The sequence below is a fragment of the Molossus molossus genome, unplaced genomic scaffold (assembly GCF_014108415.1).
Source record: "Molossus molossus isolate mMolMol1 unplaced genomic scaffold, mMolMol1.p scaffold_m16_p_5, whole genome shotgun sequence".
NCBI lineage: Eukaryota > Metazoa > Chordata > Mammalia > Chiroptera > Molossidae > Molossus > Molossus molossus.
In genome coordinates, this window is record NW_023425388.1 from 90,784,093 (window position 1) to 90,801,808 (window position 17,716).

General features: G+C 40.4%; 2 protein-coding genes and 1 pseudogene across 4 annotated transcripts in view; 1 reads left to right on the plus strand and 2 right to left on the minus strand.

The window, feature by feature from the left end:
* Positions 1-9,794: 9,794 nt before the first annotated feature.
* LOC118617305 (calcium-binding mitochondrial carrier protein Aralar2-like) lies at positions 9,795-11,818 on the minus strand. The gene is given in 6 exon segments (XM_036243155.1): positions 9,795-9,912; positions 9,914-10,121; positions 10,124-10,993; positions 10,996-11,245; positions 11,247-11,735; positions 11,738-11,818. Coding segments are annotated over 6 exon segments (2,016 nt in total).
* Positions 11,819-14,047: 2,229 nt separating this feature from the next.
* LOC118617960 lies at positions 14,048-14,161 on the plus strand (annotated as a pseudogene).
* A 163-nt stretch (positions 14,162-14,324) lies between these two features.
* NSUN3 (NOP2/Sun RNA methyltransferase 3) overlaps positions 14,325-17,716 on the minus strand; it is a 69,353-nt gene continuing 65,961 nt past the window's right edge. For all 3 annotated transcript variants that reach the window (XM_036243156.1, XM_036243157.1, XM_036243158.1), the window contains one exon: positions 14,325-15,797. In XM_036243156.1, the coding sequence (XP_036099049.1) occupies positions 15,527-15,797 (271 nt within the window). In that variant the 3' untranslated portion in view covers positions 14,325-15,526. The remainder of the gene's footprint in view (positions 15,798-17,716) is intronic.

Consider the following 17,716-nt stretch of genomic DNA (forward strand, 5'->3'; position numbering starts at 1 on the left):
TCTTTTTTAAAAAAATTATTTCTTTTCTTTATTGATTTTTTTAAGTAGAAAGAAAAGGAGAGGGAGATAGATAGAAACATTGATGACGGAGAACATCGATTGGCCCCCTTCTACACGCCCCACACTTGGGATCTGGCCCACAACCTGGGAATGTACCCTGACCAGGAATCAAATTGGTAACCTCTTGGTACATGGGTTGGCACTCAACCACTGAGCCACACCAGCTGGGTTGCCATTGGTGTCTTGATAGCAATTCCATTGAAACTATAGATTGTTTTGGGTAGTATGGACATTTTAATGATGTTAATTCTTCCTATCCATGAACACCAATGGTATAGAAAAAATACACTTATTTATGTCTTCTTCATTTTCTTTCTTCAGTGTCACATAATTTTCCCAGTGCAGGTCTTTTACACATTTGGTTAAATATATTCCTAGGTTTTTAAATTTTTTTGATGCAATTGTAAATGGTATGGTTTACTTAGTTTCCCTTTCTGATAGTTCAGTATTGGTATATAAAAATGCAACTGACTTTTCACCCTGGCTGGTGTTGCTCAGCAGTTAGAGCATCAGCCCATGCACCAAAGGGTCATCAGTCAAGGGCACATACCAGGGCTGCAGGTTCAATCCCCAGCCCCAGTACGGAAACATGTGAGAGGTAACCAATCAATGTGTCTCTCTCACATTGTTTCTCTTTCTCTCTCTGTCTCCCTCTCTCCCTCCCTTCAAATCTATCTAAAAACCAATGGAAAATATATTCTTAGGCAAGGATTAACCAAAAAAAAAAAAAAAAAGCAACTAATTTCTGGATATTTATTTTGCATTTTGCTACTTTATTGAATTCATTTATTAGTTCTAGGTATTTTTTGGTGGAATCTTTAGGGTTCTTTCTATATAGTATCATGTTATCTGCAAATAATGAGTTTTATTTCTTCCTTTCCAATTTAGATGCTTTTTATATCTTCTTGTCTGACTGCTGTGAATAGGACTACTATTAAGAATAAGAGTAGTAAAAGCAGACATCCCTGTCTTATTCCCAATGTTAAGGGAAAAACTTGGACTTTTTGACAAATTGAATATGACATTGGCTGTGGATTTGTTATATATGACCTTTATTATGTTGAGGTATGTTCCCTTTATTTCTATTTTGCTGAGAGTTTTTATCACAAATGGGTGTTGGATTTTATAAAATGTTTTTTTTTTTCTGCATCTATTGGTATGATCATGTGATTTTTATCTTTCATTTTGTTTATGTGGTATATCACATTTATTGTTTTCTGAATATTGTATCAACCTTGCATCCCAGGAACAAATCCCACTTGAGCATGAAGCATGATCTTTTTAAATTTATTGCTGGATCTGGTGTGCTAATATTTGGTTGAGGATTTTAGCATCTATGTTCATCAGGGATATTGGCCTATAATTTTCTTTCTTTGTAGTGTCTTTATCTGGTTTTGGAATGAGGATAATCCTTGCCTCATAAAATGAGCTTGGGAGCCTTCCCTCCTCTTGAATTTTTAAAAATAATTTAAGGATAAGTGTTCGTTCTTTGAATGTTTGATAAAATTTACCTATGAAGCCATCTGATCCAGGGCTTTTATTTTTTGGGAGTTTTTTTTATTACTACTTCACTTCACTAGTTATAATATGTCCATTCAAATTCCCTGGTTCTTCCTGATTCAGTTTTGGAAGATTGTATGTTTCTAAGAATTCATCTATTTCCTCCAGATTATCCACTTTATTGACATATAGTTGTTCATAATATTGTCTTACAATTCTCGTATTTCTTTGGTGTCAGTTGTTACTTCTCCTCTTTCATTTGTGATTTTATTCATTTGGGTCCTCCTTTCTCTCTCTCTGTCTCTCTTTTTCTTTCTTTCTTTTTTTTTTTTTTTTTTTTTTTATGAGTCTGGTTAAAGGGTTGTCGATCTTGTTTATTTTTTCTAAGAACCAGCTCTTGCTTTCATAAATTTTTTGTATTGTGTTTTAAGATTCTATTTCATTTATTTCTGCTCTGGTCATTATTCTATTCATTTTGGGCTTTGTTGTTCTTTTAAGTGTAAAGTTAGATTGTTTATTTGAGATTTTTCTTGTTTCTTGAGATAAGCCTGTAATGCTATGACTTTCCCTTTTAGGACTGCTTTTCCTATGTCCCACAGATTTTGGGTTGTTGTATTCTCATTTTCATTTGTTTCAAGGTATATTTTTATTTCTTCTTTAATCTCACTTTAAACTCATTTATTGTTTAGAATGAATGTTATTCAGCCTCCATGTTTTTGTGTGTTTTTCAGTTTTATTTTTTCTTGTGTTTCTAGTTTCATACCATTATGGTCAGAGAAGATATTTGATATAATTTCAATCTTCTTAAAATTATTGAGACTTGTTAATGTCCTAACATGTGGTCTATCTTTGAGAATGTTCCATGTACTTGAAAATAATGTATATTCTGCTGCTTTGGGGTGAAATGCTCTGAAGACATCAATTAAATCCATCTGATCTAGTGTCATTTGAGGCTGCTGTTTCTTAGTTAATTTTCTGCCTGGAAGATCTATCCATTGATGTCAATTGGGTGTTAAAATCCCCTACTATGACTGTATCACTGCCAGTCTCACCCTTTATATCCATCATTATTTGCTTTACCTATGTAGGTGCTCCTATATTGGGTGGAGGAGTGTTTACAAAGGTTATATCCTCTTGTTGGATTGCTCCCTTTATCAACTTGTAGTGTGCTTTTTTCCTCTTACTATAGCTTTTGTTTTAACATTTATTTTGTCAGATATAGATACTGCTACCCCAGCTTTTTCTTTTTTCCTTTCCATTTGCATAAAATATTTTCATCTCTTTACTTTCAGTCTGTTTCTTTTGCTCTCAGGTGGGTCTTTACAGATAGTATATATGGGTCTTGTTTTCTTATTGATTCAGTTATCCTATGTCTTTTGATTGGAGCACTGAAACCATTTACACTTAAAGTGATTGTTGATAGGTACATATTTATTGCCATTTTATACTTTTAATTGCTCTCTCCTCCCCCTCTTCCCCCCCATCCTCCCTCTCCCCTCCTCCTCCTCTTCCTCCTCCTCCTCCTCCTCCTCCTCCAAGCAGACCCTTTAACATTTGTTGTAATATTGGGTTGGAGGTAACAGATTGCTTTAGCTTTTTCTTGTCTGTGAATCTCTTTATTACTCTTTCAAATTTAAATTATAGCCTTTCTGGATAAAGTGGGTTGTAGGTTCTTGCTTTTCATTACCTTAAATATTGTATGCCAATCCTTTCTGGCCAGGTGTTGAGAAAACAGCTGACAGTCTTATCGGAACTCCCTTGTATGTAATTAACTGTCTTTCTCTTGATGCTTTTAGGAGTCTCTCTGTGTCTTTAACCTTTGCCACTTTAATTATGATGTGTTTTGGTGTGGTCCTCTTTGGATTTATCTTGTTTGGGACTCTGTGCTTCCTGGACTTGTATGTCTTTTTCCTTCACCAGATTAGGGAAATTTTCATTCATTAGTCTTTCAAATAGGCTCTCAATCCCTTGCTCTTTCTCTTCTCTTTCAGGTACCTCTATGATGCAGCTGTTGTTTTGCTTTATGTTTTACCAAAGGTCCTTTAAACTACTTTTTTTTTTTTTTAAGAGATAGAGAGAAGGGAAGGGGGAGAAAATGAAAAATGTTGATCAGTTGCTTCCCATATGTGCCCTGACCAGGGATGGAACCTGCAACCTAGGTATGTGTCCTGACCAGGAATCAAACCCACAACCTTTCAGTGTACAGGCTGACACTACAACCAACTGAGCTACCCAGGCAGGGACTCAATTTTTTTTTTTTTTTTGTAGCTCCGATTGGGTGTTTTCTGCTACCTTGTCTTACAAATCACTGATTCAATCCTTTGCTTCCTCCAACCTACTGCTTATTCCTTCTAGTGTGTTCTTCAATTCAGATATTGTATTCTTATTATTTTTTTTAAGGTTTCTATGTCCTTTTCATGCTGCTATAGTTCTCACTAAGTTCCTTGAGCATCCTTATAACCATTTTTTAAACTCTATATCTAATAAATTGCTTGCCTCCATTTCATTTATCTTTCTCTAGAGATTTCTCCTGTTCTTTCATTGGGGCATTTTTCGTTGTCTCCCCATTTTGGCTGCCTCTTTGTTTCTATGTATTATTTAGATCTTCTCTGACTCCAACTCTTGGTAGGGTGGCCTTATATAGTAGGTGTCTTGTGTGACACAGTGGTGCATTCTCTTTGGTCAACTGAGCTGGGTGGGTCAGGAATTTCCCTCGTGTGGGTTATGTACACCCTCCTGCTGTTGGCCTGTTTGTCTGTGGGGTTGATTTGCAGGCTGGCTGACTGTGAGGATCAACCGTGACCACAGTGTGTGAGTTGCTATGCAGGTGCTGACCACACAGAGTGGAATTTGCCTCAGCAGGATCTTGTGCCTGCAGAGAGTGCCCTTTGGATATGCCACTTGTGAAGCTAATTGGACTCTGCTCTGATATTGTCTGAAGCTGGCCACTGGTTGTTTTAGTTTTTGGACCTATTAGGAAAGACTGTGGTGCAGACCAACGTCAGATGCTGATTGTGACTGGCCCTGGGCAACCTGTTTGGATCTACAAAATGATCCATAGTTTGAAACTGCCTCTCCTGGGCCTGAGTGTGTGTGGGAAGGACCAAGATGCATATCAAGGCTAGCTTTTACCAGCACCATACCCGGGGCCAGGTCAGCAACAGTCCCAAGGTACCCCAAGATCTGCCTCTGCCTGCCTCTGCCTGCCTCAGCCTGCTAGCTGCCTGAAGGAGCCTCTGATGGTTCTCAAATTGCATGAGGTATGTTCTCAGTGAGTCGCCAGGTAGAGGCAAGTGGTGTTTACTAGATTGATACAGGTTCAAACTCGGTGCCAGTGCTGGGTCTGAGACCACTCAGCACATATCCCAGGATATACTGAGTGTAGCTGCCACACTCTGAGTGTTCACACACCTTTTTGGTGGGGTGGGTGTCTCAAGAAGTCTTCAGGGTGAAGCCAGCAGAGTTTATCAGGCCCAAACAGACCAAGATTTGGCCATGAGAAGGGATAGCTCTGTACAAGTTGGGTGTGTAAGGGCAATATTCCCATCCTTAGAGCCACATAACTCAGTCTGTCTGATTCTGCCTGGAGCCCCAACTCAGCAGGACTTGACTACTAGGAAGGAGACTGGAGGATGGGGCTGGTAGATCTCCCACAAGGAAGAGGTGCTGGTCAGGCTTGGGGAAGTTTGGGGGGAGTAGCCAATGCCCAAGAACCAATAACTCAGTGTGTCTCAGATTCTGCCCAGACCTCAGCCATGTGGAACCACCAGGAATTGGGGCCTCTGGGAACCCATAGAATGGGACTAGTGGATCTCCTGTGAGGGGTGGATGCCAATCATGTTTACAGAAACATGAGAAAAATGGCCACCACCCCAAAGCTACAAAACTCAGTCACTGACACACTGAGTCTGGCCAGACCTCTACATCCAGGCCCAGGCAGCTGACTTCTCAGCAAGGCAGAAGTGCTGCAAGGTGAGGCTAAAGGGAGTACAGAGGGCTGAGTTACTGTATCTCCCCAGGCTGATGTGCAAGGAGGGGAGTGCTCCACCCAAGAAAGATGGTGTCTACAGTGTGGAACACAGATCCTGGTAGCTGTTCCTTCAGCTATCTCCCCATAGCCACAAACCCCAGTGTCTCCTCATGCAGCTTTATTCCACTATACACTCCCTGAAAAGGAGCCCAGAGTGAGTGGCTGCAAACAAGATTTTGTGCACTGGCCTTTTAAGAGAGCACATGTGTCTCTAGCAGTCTCTTGACTCTCCCAGTTGGGCAGAATACCTGCTGATTTTCATGGCCAGATATGTTTTGGGTGCATTTTTCCTGGTTCTGGTGCTTTGGGCTAGGGAGACTTGCTTGGATTTGAGACCTCACTCTTCTCAGGGGAACCTTTGCCAATGAGATATCCCTCTGGAACCTCAGTTGCCACCTCTGGGAGCAGAGTCAGCCCTTTTCGTATCTTAGCCCTTCCTACCAGTCTTGATGTGGCTTGGTTATAAGACTTCTCTTCAGGTAGTTTTCAGTTGGTTATTCAGGTTGACTGCTCTCAATTTTAGTGGTAATTCTAGTTTGGTCCTGGGAGGTGGTGAGTGTAGCTTCCACTTAACCTGCTGCCATTTTGGAACCGCCTCAAGCTGGGACACCTTAAATATTGTGATATTGGGTTTCCTCCATAAGTTTATTCAAATTTTGATTAAATTAAAGAGGATGCAGTTGTGTGTGTGTGTGTGTGTGTGTGAGAGAGAGAGAGAGAGAGAGAGAGAATGAGAGTGTGTGAGAGAGATACAGATCTCAAAGCTAGAGGACCTAAAATGAAATACTAAGGGTTCAGATTTCATCCTGTAGGCAACAGGGAACCATTGAAGAACTTAAAGAAGGGTAATGACATATTGGGATTTTGTTGTAAGAAGAGCCCTTCAGCAGCAATAGAGAGTGTGGATTGTGAGGTGTGAAGGAGCAGGTGGGAAGATGAATTGGGAAGAAAATTTAATAAGCCTGATGGCTTCAACTAAGGTAATGCCAGTGGTACTAAGTAATAAGAGAGAACAATATAAAAAGTAAGATTTAGTTATTATTTAGAAGTGAGGGTGAGAAAGAGGAAACATAAAAACTAATCATGACTTCCTGGTTTCTAACTTGTAAAGCCAGATGGATGGTGGTGCTTCCAAATAAAATGAAGAATATTCATCAGGAAAAATTAAAGATACTCACTCTGATGGCCACACTTTTCAGAAGAAACTAGGAGGCAGGGGCATCTTCTGAGAGAAAAGAGAAGAGGATTTATTTAGGAGAGTTGTAGAGAATAGAAGTTTGGAAAACTCACTGAGAATGGAAAAGGAAGCTGGACAAAAAAGAGCCAAAGTGACTGAGCAGTGTAAAGGTCCTAGGAGAGGCAGGTGAGCATGAATTTGTAGTGAAATCAATCTGCACGATTGAGTAAATTTGTAGTGACATCAATATGCACTGCTATATGATTTGCTTTTTTTTCCAAACAATGCTCAACTATCTAGGTATATCAGTAGAGGCATGGACTATTGGATCAATCTAGAGTTGCAAGTTTAAAAATCAGTTGCAGTGAAATTCAAGAGCACGAAGGAGATGAAAGTACTGTGAGAAAGTTTTAGGGCATAGCCTGGTAAGTGTGGCTCAGTTGGTTGGGTATCATTCCATGCACTGAAAGGTTGCCAGTTCAACTTCTGGTCAGGGCATATGCCTCGGTTGTGGGCTCAATCCCTGGTGCGGGGCATGCAGGAGGCGGTCGATCAAGGTTTCTCTCTCATCAATGTTTCTATCTCTCTCTCCCCCTTCCTCTCTCTCTTAAAAAAAATCAATAAAAACATATTTTCTTAGCCGTGGCTGGTTTGGCTCAGTGATTAGAGCATTACCCTAAGGACCAAAGAGTTGCAGGTTCAAGTCAGGTCAAGGTCACGTACCTCAGTTGCGGTTCATTCCCAGCCCTGGTCAGGGTCTTGCGGGAGGCAAATGGTCGATGTGTCCCTCTCACATCGATATTTCTTTCTCTTTCACTCTCTCCCTCCCTCCAACTCTATCTGAAGATAAATAGAAAAATATCCTCGGGTAAGGATTAAAAATAATAATAATAAATATATATATTTTTAAAGTTTTAGGGCATCAACCATAGTGTTAGAATCAATAAGGAAAGGAGACCAGGAGAGGAGAGGATAGTCTTAGGGAAGGAAGGTTTAAAAGCTACAGGTGTCAAGGAAATTAGATTGTAGTTTAATGAGAATATGAGAGTAAGAGATCTAGAAGAACACAGGTACTGAGATTAAATTTTCCTAAGTGGAGAAATTCTAGATCTTTGCTATCTAATATGGAGGCCACTAGATATCTGGCTATTTAAATGAATTGAGTAAATGAGGACTCTATTTCATAATTATAAACCAAAATAAGCCCAGTCCCTCTTCTCCTGTCACCAATGCTAATCCCTCTGAACTTTGTTCGTTCTTGTTAATATCTTCACTTTTACTCCTATTTGTCTTTAAGAACTAGGAAATAGCTGTTTCTTATTTTTCAACAGGCTATCGTTTTTAATCTCTGTTGATTCTGCTAGGCTGTACAGTTATTTGTGTAACAGACTCTTCCAACAGCAATATGCAGCAGAAAATTCCTTTTGACAAGTCATAGCGAGCTTAATCGAGTCATGATGTACTCCAGCACGGAGCTTGCAGTGAGGCAAGCAGTCCTTTTCCTAAGGTAGCATATGCTTTCACACAATTTCAACATGACTACATGATCTCACATGACTGAGGAAATTACTTCATTTATGAAAAGTTACAGAAAGGTATGGAGTTAATATTTGACTGAGCTAATTAACTTTTATTTTATTTATCAATTTTTTATTTATTGATTTTAGAGACAGAGGACAGGAGAGGGAGAGCTAGAAACATAGATGAGAGAGAACATCAACTGGCTGCCTCCTGCATGTCCCCCACTGGAGATCGGGCCCACAACCTGGGCATGTGCCCTGACCAGGAATCGAACTGGCGACCTCTTGGTGCATTGGTTGACGCTCAACCACTGAGCCACACCGGCTGGGCTGATTGAGCTAATTAACTTTTAAATAGGTATACACTCTTCCAGGCTTTCTTCCTCCCTAGATTTGGTGAAATCTATTTCTTAAAAACCTTAGCACTGAATTACAGGTCAATTAAAAAAAAATTTTTTTTTACTCTATTGTTTAAGCATTCCCTAATGAGAATCCCAAATCAATTCTTTTTCATTTAATTTAATTTATTTATTTATATAGTTTATTTCCTCCTTCACAAACACACAAGCCTTCTGACCATCATCCAAGGTGCCACAAATTAAATAAAAACATATATTTGAGTACCTTTGTCTTACATGATTCAAGATCAAGTGGATTTTAAAGCAAAGGGGTGCCAAATGCTGGGGGTCGGAGGGGACTGGGGCAGGTACCAGGAAGGGGCATGCATTTTTCTAGTGTTTATTGCAATGGGCGTGACGAGCCCAGGTGCAGCCGGCAAGCAGTTATTCGAAGTCAGCACGTCCAGAAGAGGCCCTGTGTCTCATGGTCTCTCTTTCTAGACAATAAAATGCCAAGAGGACTTCCCTAAAGTACAAAGCCTTCTCACTAGTCTTGGTACCAGTAACAGAATATGCTTATTAAATATCTTCAATGTGCTTTTCATTACAAAAAGAAAAGAAAAAAGAAACACGTTTCATATAAAAGCTTTATAATATAACCCAGAGGCAGAGTCAGTGCACGTTTAAAATAGGAAGCTGGGCTGGGTTGGCTACTTTGACCATGTTTTCATTGCTTCCCCTGCTTTTTACTTGTCTAAACACACACCCAGTGTCTTACCAGGTTAAATGCACATGAGACAGTTGGCTCTGAGCACCATGATTGCCTTCCAGTAGCCTCTTGGGGACTAAAATCCTAATCCAAGGAGAAAAGCTCTAATTTCTATTGATTTGCTCTTTCTCCCAAATCATGAGTGTTGACCAAATCCCAGCAAGTGTCAGGTACAAATGAAGAAGGTCTGTGAGCTGAGGCCCAGAGTAATTATGAATAATTTTACAATGATCTGGTTAAAAAAACACAAAGGAAAGGAATGATTTTTCTTATAAAAAAGCCTGGACTTGAATTTAAACAAGAGATAGATGTGAAAGGAATGAACTATTGCTTCGATCGGAGATGGGGTGTGCTTTCCTCTTGTGACAACAAAGCTGGAGCAGCCTCCAAGGCTGGCCCCCTAGGGGCCGCCACTGGTAACCTTCCAGGTAGATGCTGATGGCTTCAAGAGAGGTAGATAGAGTCCAAATTTGTTTTCAATCCCTGCAACGGTTGCAACAGCCAGTCTGTAGCCCCCACGTGGTCAAGATTGGGGCAGGCAGTGTGATCCGAGACTTAGGAACAGGCTCTGATCCAGCAGGTTTCACTCCTCCAGAAGCAATGCAGAACCAGCGCTGCAGCAATTCATACGTCAGCAAAGTTACACCAAACTGCAGCGAAGAGCGAAGCACATGGGCGCCAGCTCCTTTCCACAAAGCTTTTGGGCCTTCTTCCTGCAGTATCTTCCGAAGCAGTCCATCACTCCGCTGTAAGTGGTTTGGCCGGCCCTGGCGGCCACCTGCAATCGAGTCTTGATAACATCAGCAGGGGTCACCAAAGATGCTGCCGGCATACCAGCTATGGCGCCAGCTAAGAGCAGGCTCACAGGGCTCACCTGCCTATCTTGGCTTGCAAAGGAAGCCTTCACGTGGGCATAGCACGGGAAGTAGATGGCCGAGAAAAGAATGTCCCACAGAAAGCACGCTTTGGCACCCTTGTAGATCCCAAAGAACCCCAGGTCCCTTACGACAGACAGAGCACTGACTCGAGGACCCGTGGTGATTTCCCCAGCCACTTGCAAACGGAGCTTAACGATTTCCAAAGGATTTGTGAAAATCACCTGGGAAACTCCTGCACAGCCTCCAGCAAGAATCTCTGCGGCAAGTGGGACCGAACCATCTCTGTGCATGAATTTATCCCTCACAAAGTCATTCACTATAAGTTTTATGGCCTTTTCTGGGGCAACTCCCAATAACTGTGGCAACAGACCTCTATATAGTCCAAAGAAGCCTTCATAGCGTAGCACTTTCTTAAAACAGTCAAAGCTGTTTTTATACATAAGTTCTCCCATGAAAGAGCCAGTTGATCGCTGGTTCTGCATTCGAGTTTTGACAAGATCAATAGGATACACGGCAGTGGCTCCCACAGCTCCAACAACTGAACCCAGACCAAATCTGTAGGCCGACTCTACAACCTGTAGAACTGGACGAGACGAATCGATGGAGGCCTTCTTCTGCCTCTGGGCCTCAGCCAACTTGAAGGGCAGAGTCCCCTCTTCCAGAGGGACAATTCGTTCAATGTCTGCTAAGGTCATACGTCCCCATGGCTTGTATAAATCTGCTGAAACAAGATGTCAACTTCCATTGGTGTAACCTGACCAAATTTCTGAGCTGCCAGAACAAACAACTCCTTAGTCACCTCTACATCTTTCCTGTTGCCGGCCAAAGTGCTGTAGATCTTTCTAATGAGTTCCATGTTGTTAAGGAGCGAATTAAACCCATTAAAATAGGAGAAACTGACTTGATGGGATGTGGTACCTCCAGCAGTAGCTACTAGACATTCTTCTACAAAAGGTGTCAGGACATGGGAGGCAGGTGGTGACCATGATGTCTTGGAAGTCAATGGCTGTCACTTTTCCGGTCCTGGCATTGTCTCTTTGCACAAAGGCTTGCTTTGCATGCTCCAGCTGTATTTCCAGCAAAAACTGAGTGAACTCCGCGTATGTCAGGTGCCTCTTTCTTTCTTTGCCAAAATGTAGTTGCACGAATTCTGAATCCCAGTTAAATGGAATACATCGATGAATTGTAGTCTGTCCAAAGACTTGCTTAACGTCCTCAAACGTGACTTCTCCTTTGCCAGCCTTGTCAAACAGCTGGAAGGCCACCATGAACAAAGCATCCGGGGCACACAGGACAGACTCAAACACTGCAAATTCTTGAAAGGATATTAATCCATCTTTGGTTTGATCCACCACACCACTTACAAGTTCCACAGTCTTTGGATTAGGCTGGCTTTCTCCAAAAATGTTCAAGTATCGAGTGACAAAGTCACTGGGATACATGAAAAATTCACCATTTTTTTTTTTATTCTTGCATACTTCAAAAATACTGTTCTAAGCTCAGCTGGATCTGCTCTCTTGGTTAAAGCCACCTTGGTGGCCGCCATGCTTCGCATGCGTGCGAGTGACTCTTCATTTTATTTTAAATGTCACACAATAGCCCTGGCCAGTTTGGCTCAGCGGTTGGAGCGTCGGCCTGCAGACCAGAGAGTTCCGGGTTTGGTTCCTGCTAGGGGCACATACCAAAAATAAATAAAATAAAATAAATGTCACACAATAAGTAATATTAATAGAAACTATTCTATCAAGATAGTATTTTTAAATTAAATTTATTGAGGTAACATTGGTTAATAACATTATATAAATTTCAGGTGTCCAAGAAATGTAAACTGGTGCAGCCACTATGGAAAGCAGTATGGAGGTTCCTTTAAAAATTAAAAATATAACTTCCATATGATCAGCAATTCCGCTTCTGGGTATTTACCCCCAAAATATAAAAACATTATTTGTAAAAACAGTATTTCTGTTTCACTCCCAATGACTTTGCAGCCATTTCAAATTATAACATTACTTTTAATGTGTTCAGGACAGATGCTCTTCGGGCTTTCAGAATGAACAGCAGATTATCAGCAGATACTAGTTAACTTATGAACCTTCATCTGGATATCCCTCTGACACCCAAGGGACCCGGGTAATATTGTAGCTCTACTGTCAGCCTGATGAGCAGCATCAGTAACGGCATCATCCTTTCTTCTCTCCACAACGCGGCAATAAGGCAAGGAAAGGGAGACTATAAACCATTGATTTGAACCACACAAATGGGTTGAAAATAAGTTGTGCTGTTATATTTGTCCCCAAAGCCAAATTTACCTAGCACATAATACAAGTAGCCCATTCAATTGCATCAAAAGACTTCCCGGTATCTAATAAAAGTGTTGCTATTGGTTCCAATTTTCTCTTTGTATTCCAGATAAGTAGCATTAGCCTATGCAGATTATCTGATGCTTATCTCCCAAGATACAGCCTAGTTGGATCCGGGCCTATTAAATTTGTGATTACTTTATTTAGTCATGTAGTAAGTGTTCTGGTCTCTATTATTTTATGCCTACTCACAGTGTATAAAAGGATATTTTCCACAATACTGCTAAGGGGGTAACATGCAATCTTGAGCATAAGGCTATATGGATATATGTAATTGGATAAAGGATGGTAGACTGCCTTGATTCCAAACCACAGATAATATCTGACGCTTTAAAAATTCAGTACACACCATTTAAATGCATTACATTTATTCACAGTCTATTTCTGAAACTAGTGGCTGCACATTGTGCTGATGGCAGAGAGAAGTTAATGTGTTGGTAAGCAACCTAAATTTTTATAAAGCTATTTTGAAAGTATCTCATTGCCACAGAAAGTAATGTCAATTACTCCTTGCTTTTCAATTGACATTGCAAGGCGGCTCCAAATTTCTATTCTTTAGTTCAGCATCTGCAAAGAAAAGGAAGGCACAGAATACCTCCTTGGATATTTTCGGGTATGACGATCACAAGAAGCACTTCTTTAGAACACACCTGAAATATTTCAAAGGTTTTTCACCACAAATATTGACTAACCCTGGATGTCCTGGGCATAGGGAATTAATTGCATTAGAAAACAGCAATGGAGAATATGGGTAAAGCCAGTTGATAATCTGCAGGGTCTCTATAATCTGGATCCTGTGAGAGAGCACAGTGTAGGCAGAAGGGCCTGGCCCCTGGAGCTCGTTTTAACCTTGGATCCCCTTTACAACCATGGCAAGCTACAAACAGCACTGAGCTCGGGTTTTCTCATTCACAAAAAGTGGTTACAATACTCACTCCTGAAATTGTTTAAAAGATTATATATGTATACATATATATGTATATATATCTTAATCAAATATTTGATGCTCAATAAATGTCAGCTGTTTCATTATAATTATTGTTAATAATAAAGTGAAATACACACACAAATAAGTTTTACACTTTTTCAGTAATCACAGGAACGTCTAATCCAATGGCACTCTCAATACTCAGAATAGACTTCATGGTGTTGTGCTGGGAAAATGATGACATTCAACAAAGTGCACTGTGAAAATTTACTTTGTGATTAACCTACTCAGAATGAATGTGCTTTTTAAACCTATAGTATCTGAAGCCAGGATTTCAAATTTAAAAAAACTAATAAGCACACGTACATATACACAGTATCTTTTCATTATCATTATTCTTCTGTATTAACCTAGTATATCTGATTGAGTCTAAGAGATACAGCTTTTCTTTAAACATATTGATTAGATATAAAGAAAAAAAAAGGTCGTGTTCACTTCGGCAGCACATAGACTGAAATTGAACAATATAGAGAAGTTAGCATGGCCCCTGCTCAAGGATGACATGCAAATTCATGAAGTGATTTCATGAAAAAAAATATATATAGAATACTCTTCACAGAACTTCCCAGTTACAGGAACCCAGTTATACATGCTTGCAAAAAAAAAAAAAAAAAAAAAAGTTAATGTCTGCAGTTTACATGCACAGAATATACAATTCGAAAGGATTCAACTTCAGCAGAATTTTGTATTTATATAGTCAGAGTTTATTTATTTATTTTTAAAAACTAATTTCCAAATAGACACAATCTTTTGAAGTATGCTGCATACTTTTTTTAACAGTTGGAAAAAGATATTTGGACTCTAAGTGAAGCAATTTCTAGAGAAAACACGTGATCTAAACTTGAAACTAAAACCCTAAGTACATATACAGAAATGTGCACAATATTCCCAAGATATATGTAAACAGACAGAGCCACTCAGTAAATGTGTTGGGTTTTGGTAACAGGATAATCCACTCTCATCAGGCATCTCCCTCTGGTGCATTAATATGTGACATCATGTTCTCATATAACATTTCATAACAGAATGAACTAAAAAGCCCCTCCAGATTGCAACTGTAAGATAATCAGATTCTGTAGTGCTCATTATAACTGCAATTATGTAACAAAACTCCAAATATAGTTCAGTGATTGCAGTTATTAATCATCTTGGTTTTGTTTCAAGTACTTGCTTTATAGTGTGCTGGATAGACTCCATTATTCTACAAGCTGAATGCCGAAAGTCAAACATGCGCATGTGAATTTGCTGTTCTCATGGCCTTTCAACATAATTTACCCTTTCGGTTTGTATGTGTGAATACAGAAAACTGGGAGAAATAAAGCTGGTGTCAATAGAGTCACTGACCTTTGCAGTAAACAGGAGACAGTTCTTAACAAAAAAACAACTTAGCAAATAAGAAACTTACTTTGCTAGAACTAGAAATAGTATTGCTTAAGAAGTTAGTCTCAGAATACCAATCAGTTCTTACAGAAAAAGGAGGAGGAAAACTGAAAGAATCTGTATATTTGGTAAGAACAAAAATTAAAAGAGGGCCAACAAATGTGCATTTTTAAAAGTTCAAAATACCAACATCATGGATAGGATGTATTTCTAAACATCTTATGCACAAAACCACGTAGATTAATTTAACTGCAAAATGCCAAGTAAAAGACAGGAGATTTATTATACAGAACAAACACCATCTGCACCACCTTAAATCATTGCTGTAGATATCTTTCTAGGGAAAATATACACCTGGAAAATCTCAAGATCAAACCCTGAGATGCTAGAGCAGTAACTAAATAGGATTACAAAACAGACCCAGGGAAACTGAGTCCATAATTATTTAAATGTTCACATGTAGAGAGTCCAGAAAAACAAATACAATAGTACACTGATAAGGGTTCCAAAATTCACACCACTCATTTCATATAGTCCATGATTTTTTCAATTTGGCTACATACATTGGGCCCCAGGCTTTGCCCTTTTCTGGAATCACCAGGAGTCCACATTCCTGGCCGGTGGGAGCAAATGTGAAGTCCTGGGAGCAAGTCATTGCCATTTCCTTCATGTCCACAGGCATGATGTTACTGCAGGAATTTAAAATGTCCCTGACCACATCCTGATTTTCAGCCTTGGAAAGGGTGCACGTAGAGTACACAAGCAACCCTCCAGGACGTAGCGCCTTAATCGCAGACCTGTGTGCAATCAGGAAAATGCATTAGATTGGTTAGGCACATTAAAAACAAGCCATGGGGTCTGAGGGCAAGGGAGCTTACACGCTTGAAACTAACCTTTACTCTGGCTCAGACCGCAATAACTTTTCATGTTTTCTAGCCTTACAGCTATTTCTTTCTAAGGTATCCCCAGATGACTAGGAAAATGGTAATCACTCCAATAAACAGGGAAAGGCAGAGAGTGTAGTTGCCTGGTTTGCTGTTTGGTCTTTTAAGGACAGGAGGATGGGGATAGAACATGAAGTAATGGGTTAGTGTTGGACATACTGGGTGGAGCATATGAACAGGTGGAATGAAGCAGCTGAACTTCGGGAAAGCGGTTACGGCTCAGTAACAGCTGAAGTCATGGGAATAAGAAGGATTTCCCTGGAAAAGAGCAAGGAAAAAAAAGTGGACTAAAGACATACACTCAGAGAATGCTTATATTTAAAGGGAGGCAGAAATTTAAAAAGAAATTAAGAAGGCTTCACCAAATGAGAGTGTAGCTGCGGGGAGATGGTGGGAAGGAAGGTTTATTGTCTGTTTTGTTGTCTGTGTGAAAGGGAAGCCTTCACTTACACTTGTAAGTGCAGGTCCCAAAGGGCAGTCCCAGGCTTCAGACTGCAAATGGAGAAATTCGCTTTTGAAAAGATGGGGTTCAGCCCGGCCGGTGTGGCTCAGTGGTTGAGTGTCGACCCATGCACCAAGAGGTCACCAGTTTGATCCCTGGTCAGGGCACATGCCCAGGTTGTGGGCCCGATCCCCAGTAGGGGGCATGCAGGAGGCGGCCAATCGATTTTATCTCTCAATTTTTCTATCTCTTTCTCCCTCTCCATTCCTCTCTCTCTAAAATGGATAAAGAAAAAAATTTTTTTAAAGAAAAGATGAGGTTCAGCTCTTCATGGGAAACAGGATGGGAGCATGAACAGGGCACCAGGCTGTTTTAAGGTAAATGAACTGCACGATAGATAGCCTTGATAAGGAGAGCAGGAGGTGAGATCATCTACTGAGACATGAAACTAGAAAAGTTTTAGTCCTGCTGCTGTGGTGACAGCCCCAGAGCAACCAATCCAGCAGAGGCTGTGGAGCATGACTTAAGAAGTCAGCCCCATGTCTCACATCTATATTTAAACAGCTAGAACTATCTCAGGAACAGGTTCATAATAAAGATCTCCACGGCAAACGGAGAGGTGCAGATGTGATTAAATCAAGCTTCTTGCAATGGAAATATTATTCTGCATTATGTGAGTGGGCTTAATGTAATCACAAAGGTCCTCAGAAATGGAAAAAGGAAGAGGCAGAGTCCAGATTCAGAGAAAGGAAGGTGACCACTGATGCTAAGGTTGGAATGACAGGATTGCTGGCCAAAGGCCAGGAGCCAAGCAATGCAGGCTGCTGCTAGAAGCTGGAAAACGTAAGGAAATGATTATCAACTGCTTTACCCTGCTTAGTCTGTTCGGGCTGCTATAACAAAAATACCACAGACTGAGTGGTTTAAACAATAAACATTTCTTTCTCTCAGTTCTGGAGGTTGGAACGTCCGGGATCCAAGCACTAGTAGGTTCGGCATCTGGGGAAGCCCCGCCTTCGGGTTCACAGATGGCCAGTGTCCTCACATGGAGAAAGGTCCAGGAAGCTCTGTCTGCTCCCTTTTATAAGGGCACTAATCCCACTCATGAGGGCTCCACCTTCCTAACCTAATCAACTCCAAAGTCCCCATTATCTAATACCTTTGGGATTAGGAGTTCCATGTATACATTTTGGGGGACACAAACATTCAGTCTGTTGCATTCCCCTACAGTTCCCAGAAGGAACTGTAGCTCTGTCAGCGCCTTGATTTTAAAGTTATGACCTCTATAAGTGTAAGATAATAAATTTGTGTTATTTTAAGCCACTAAGAT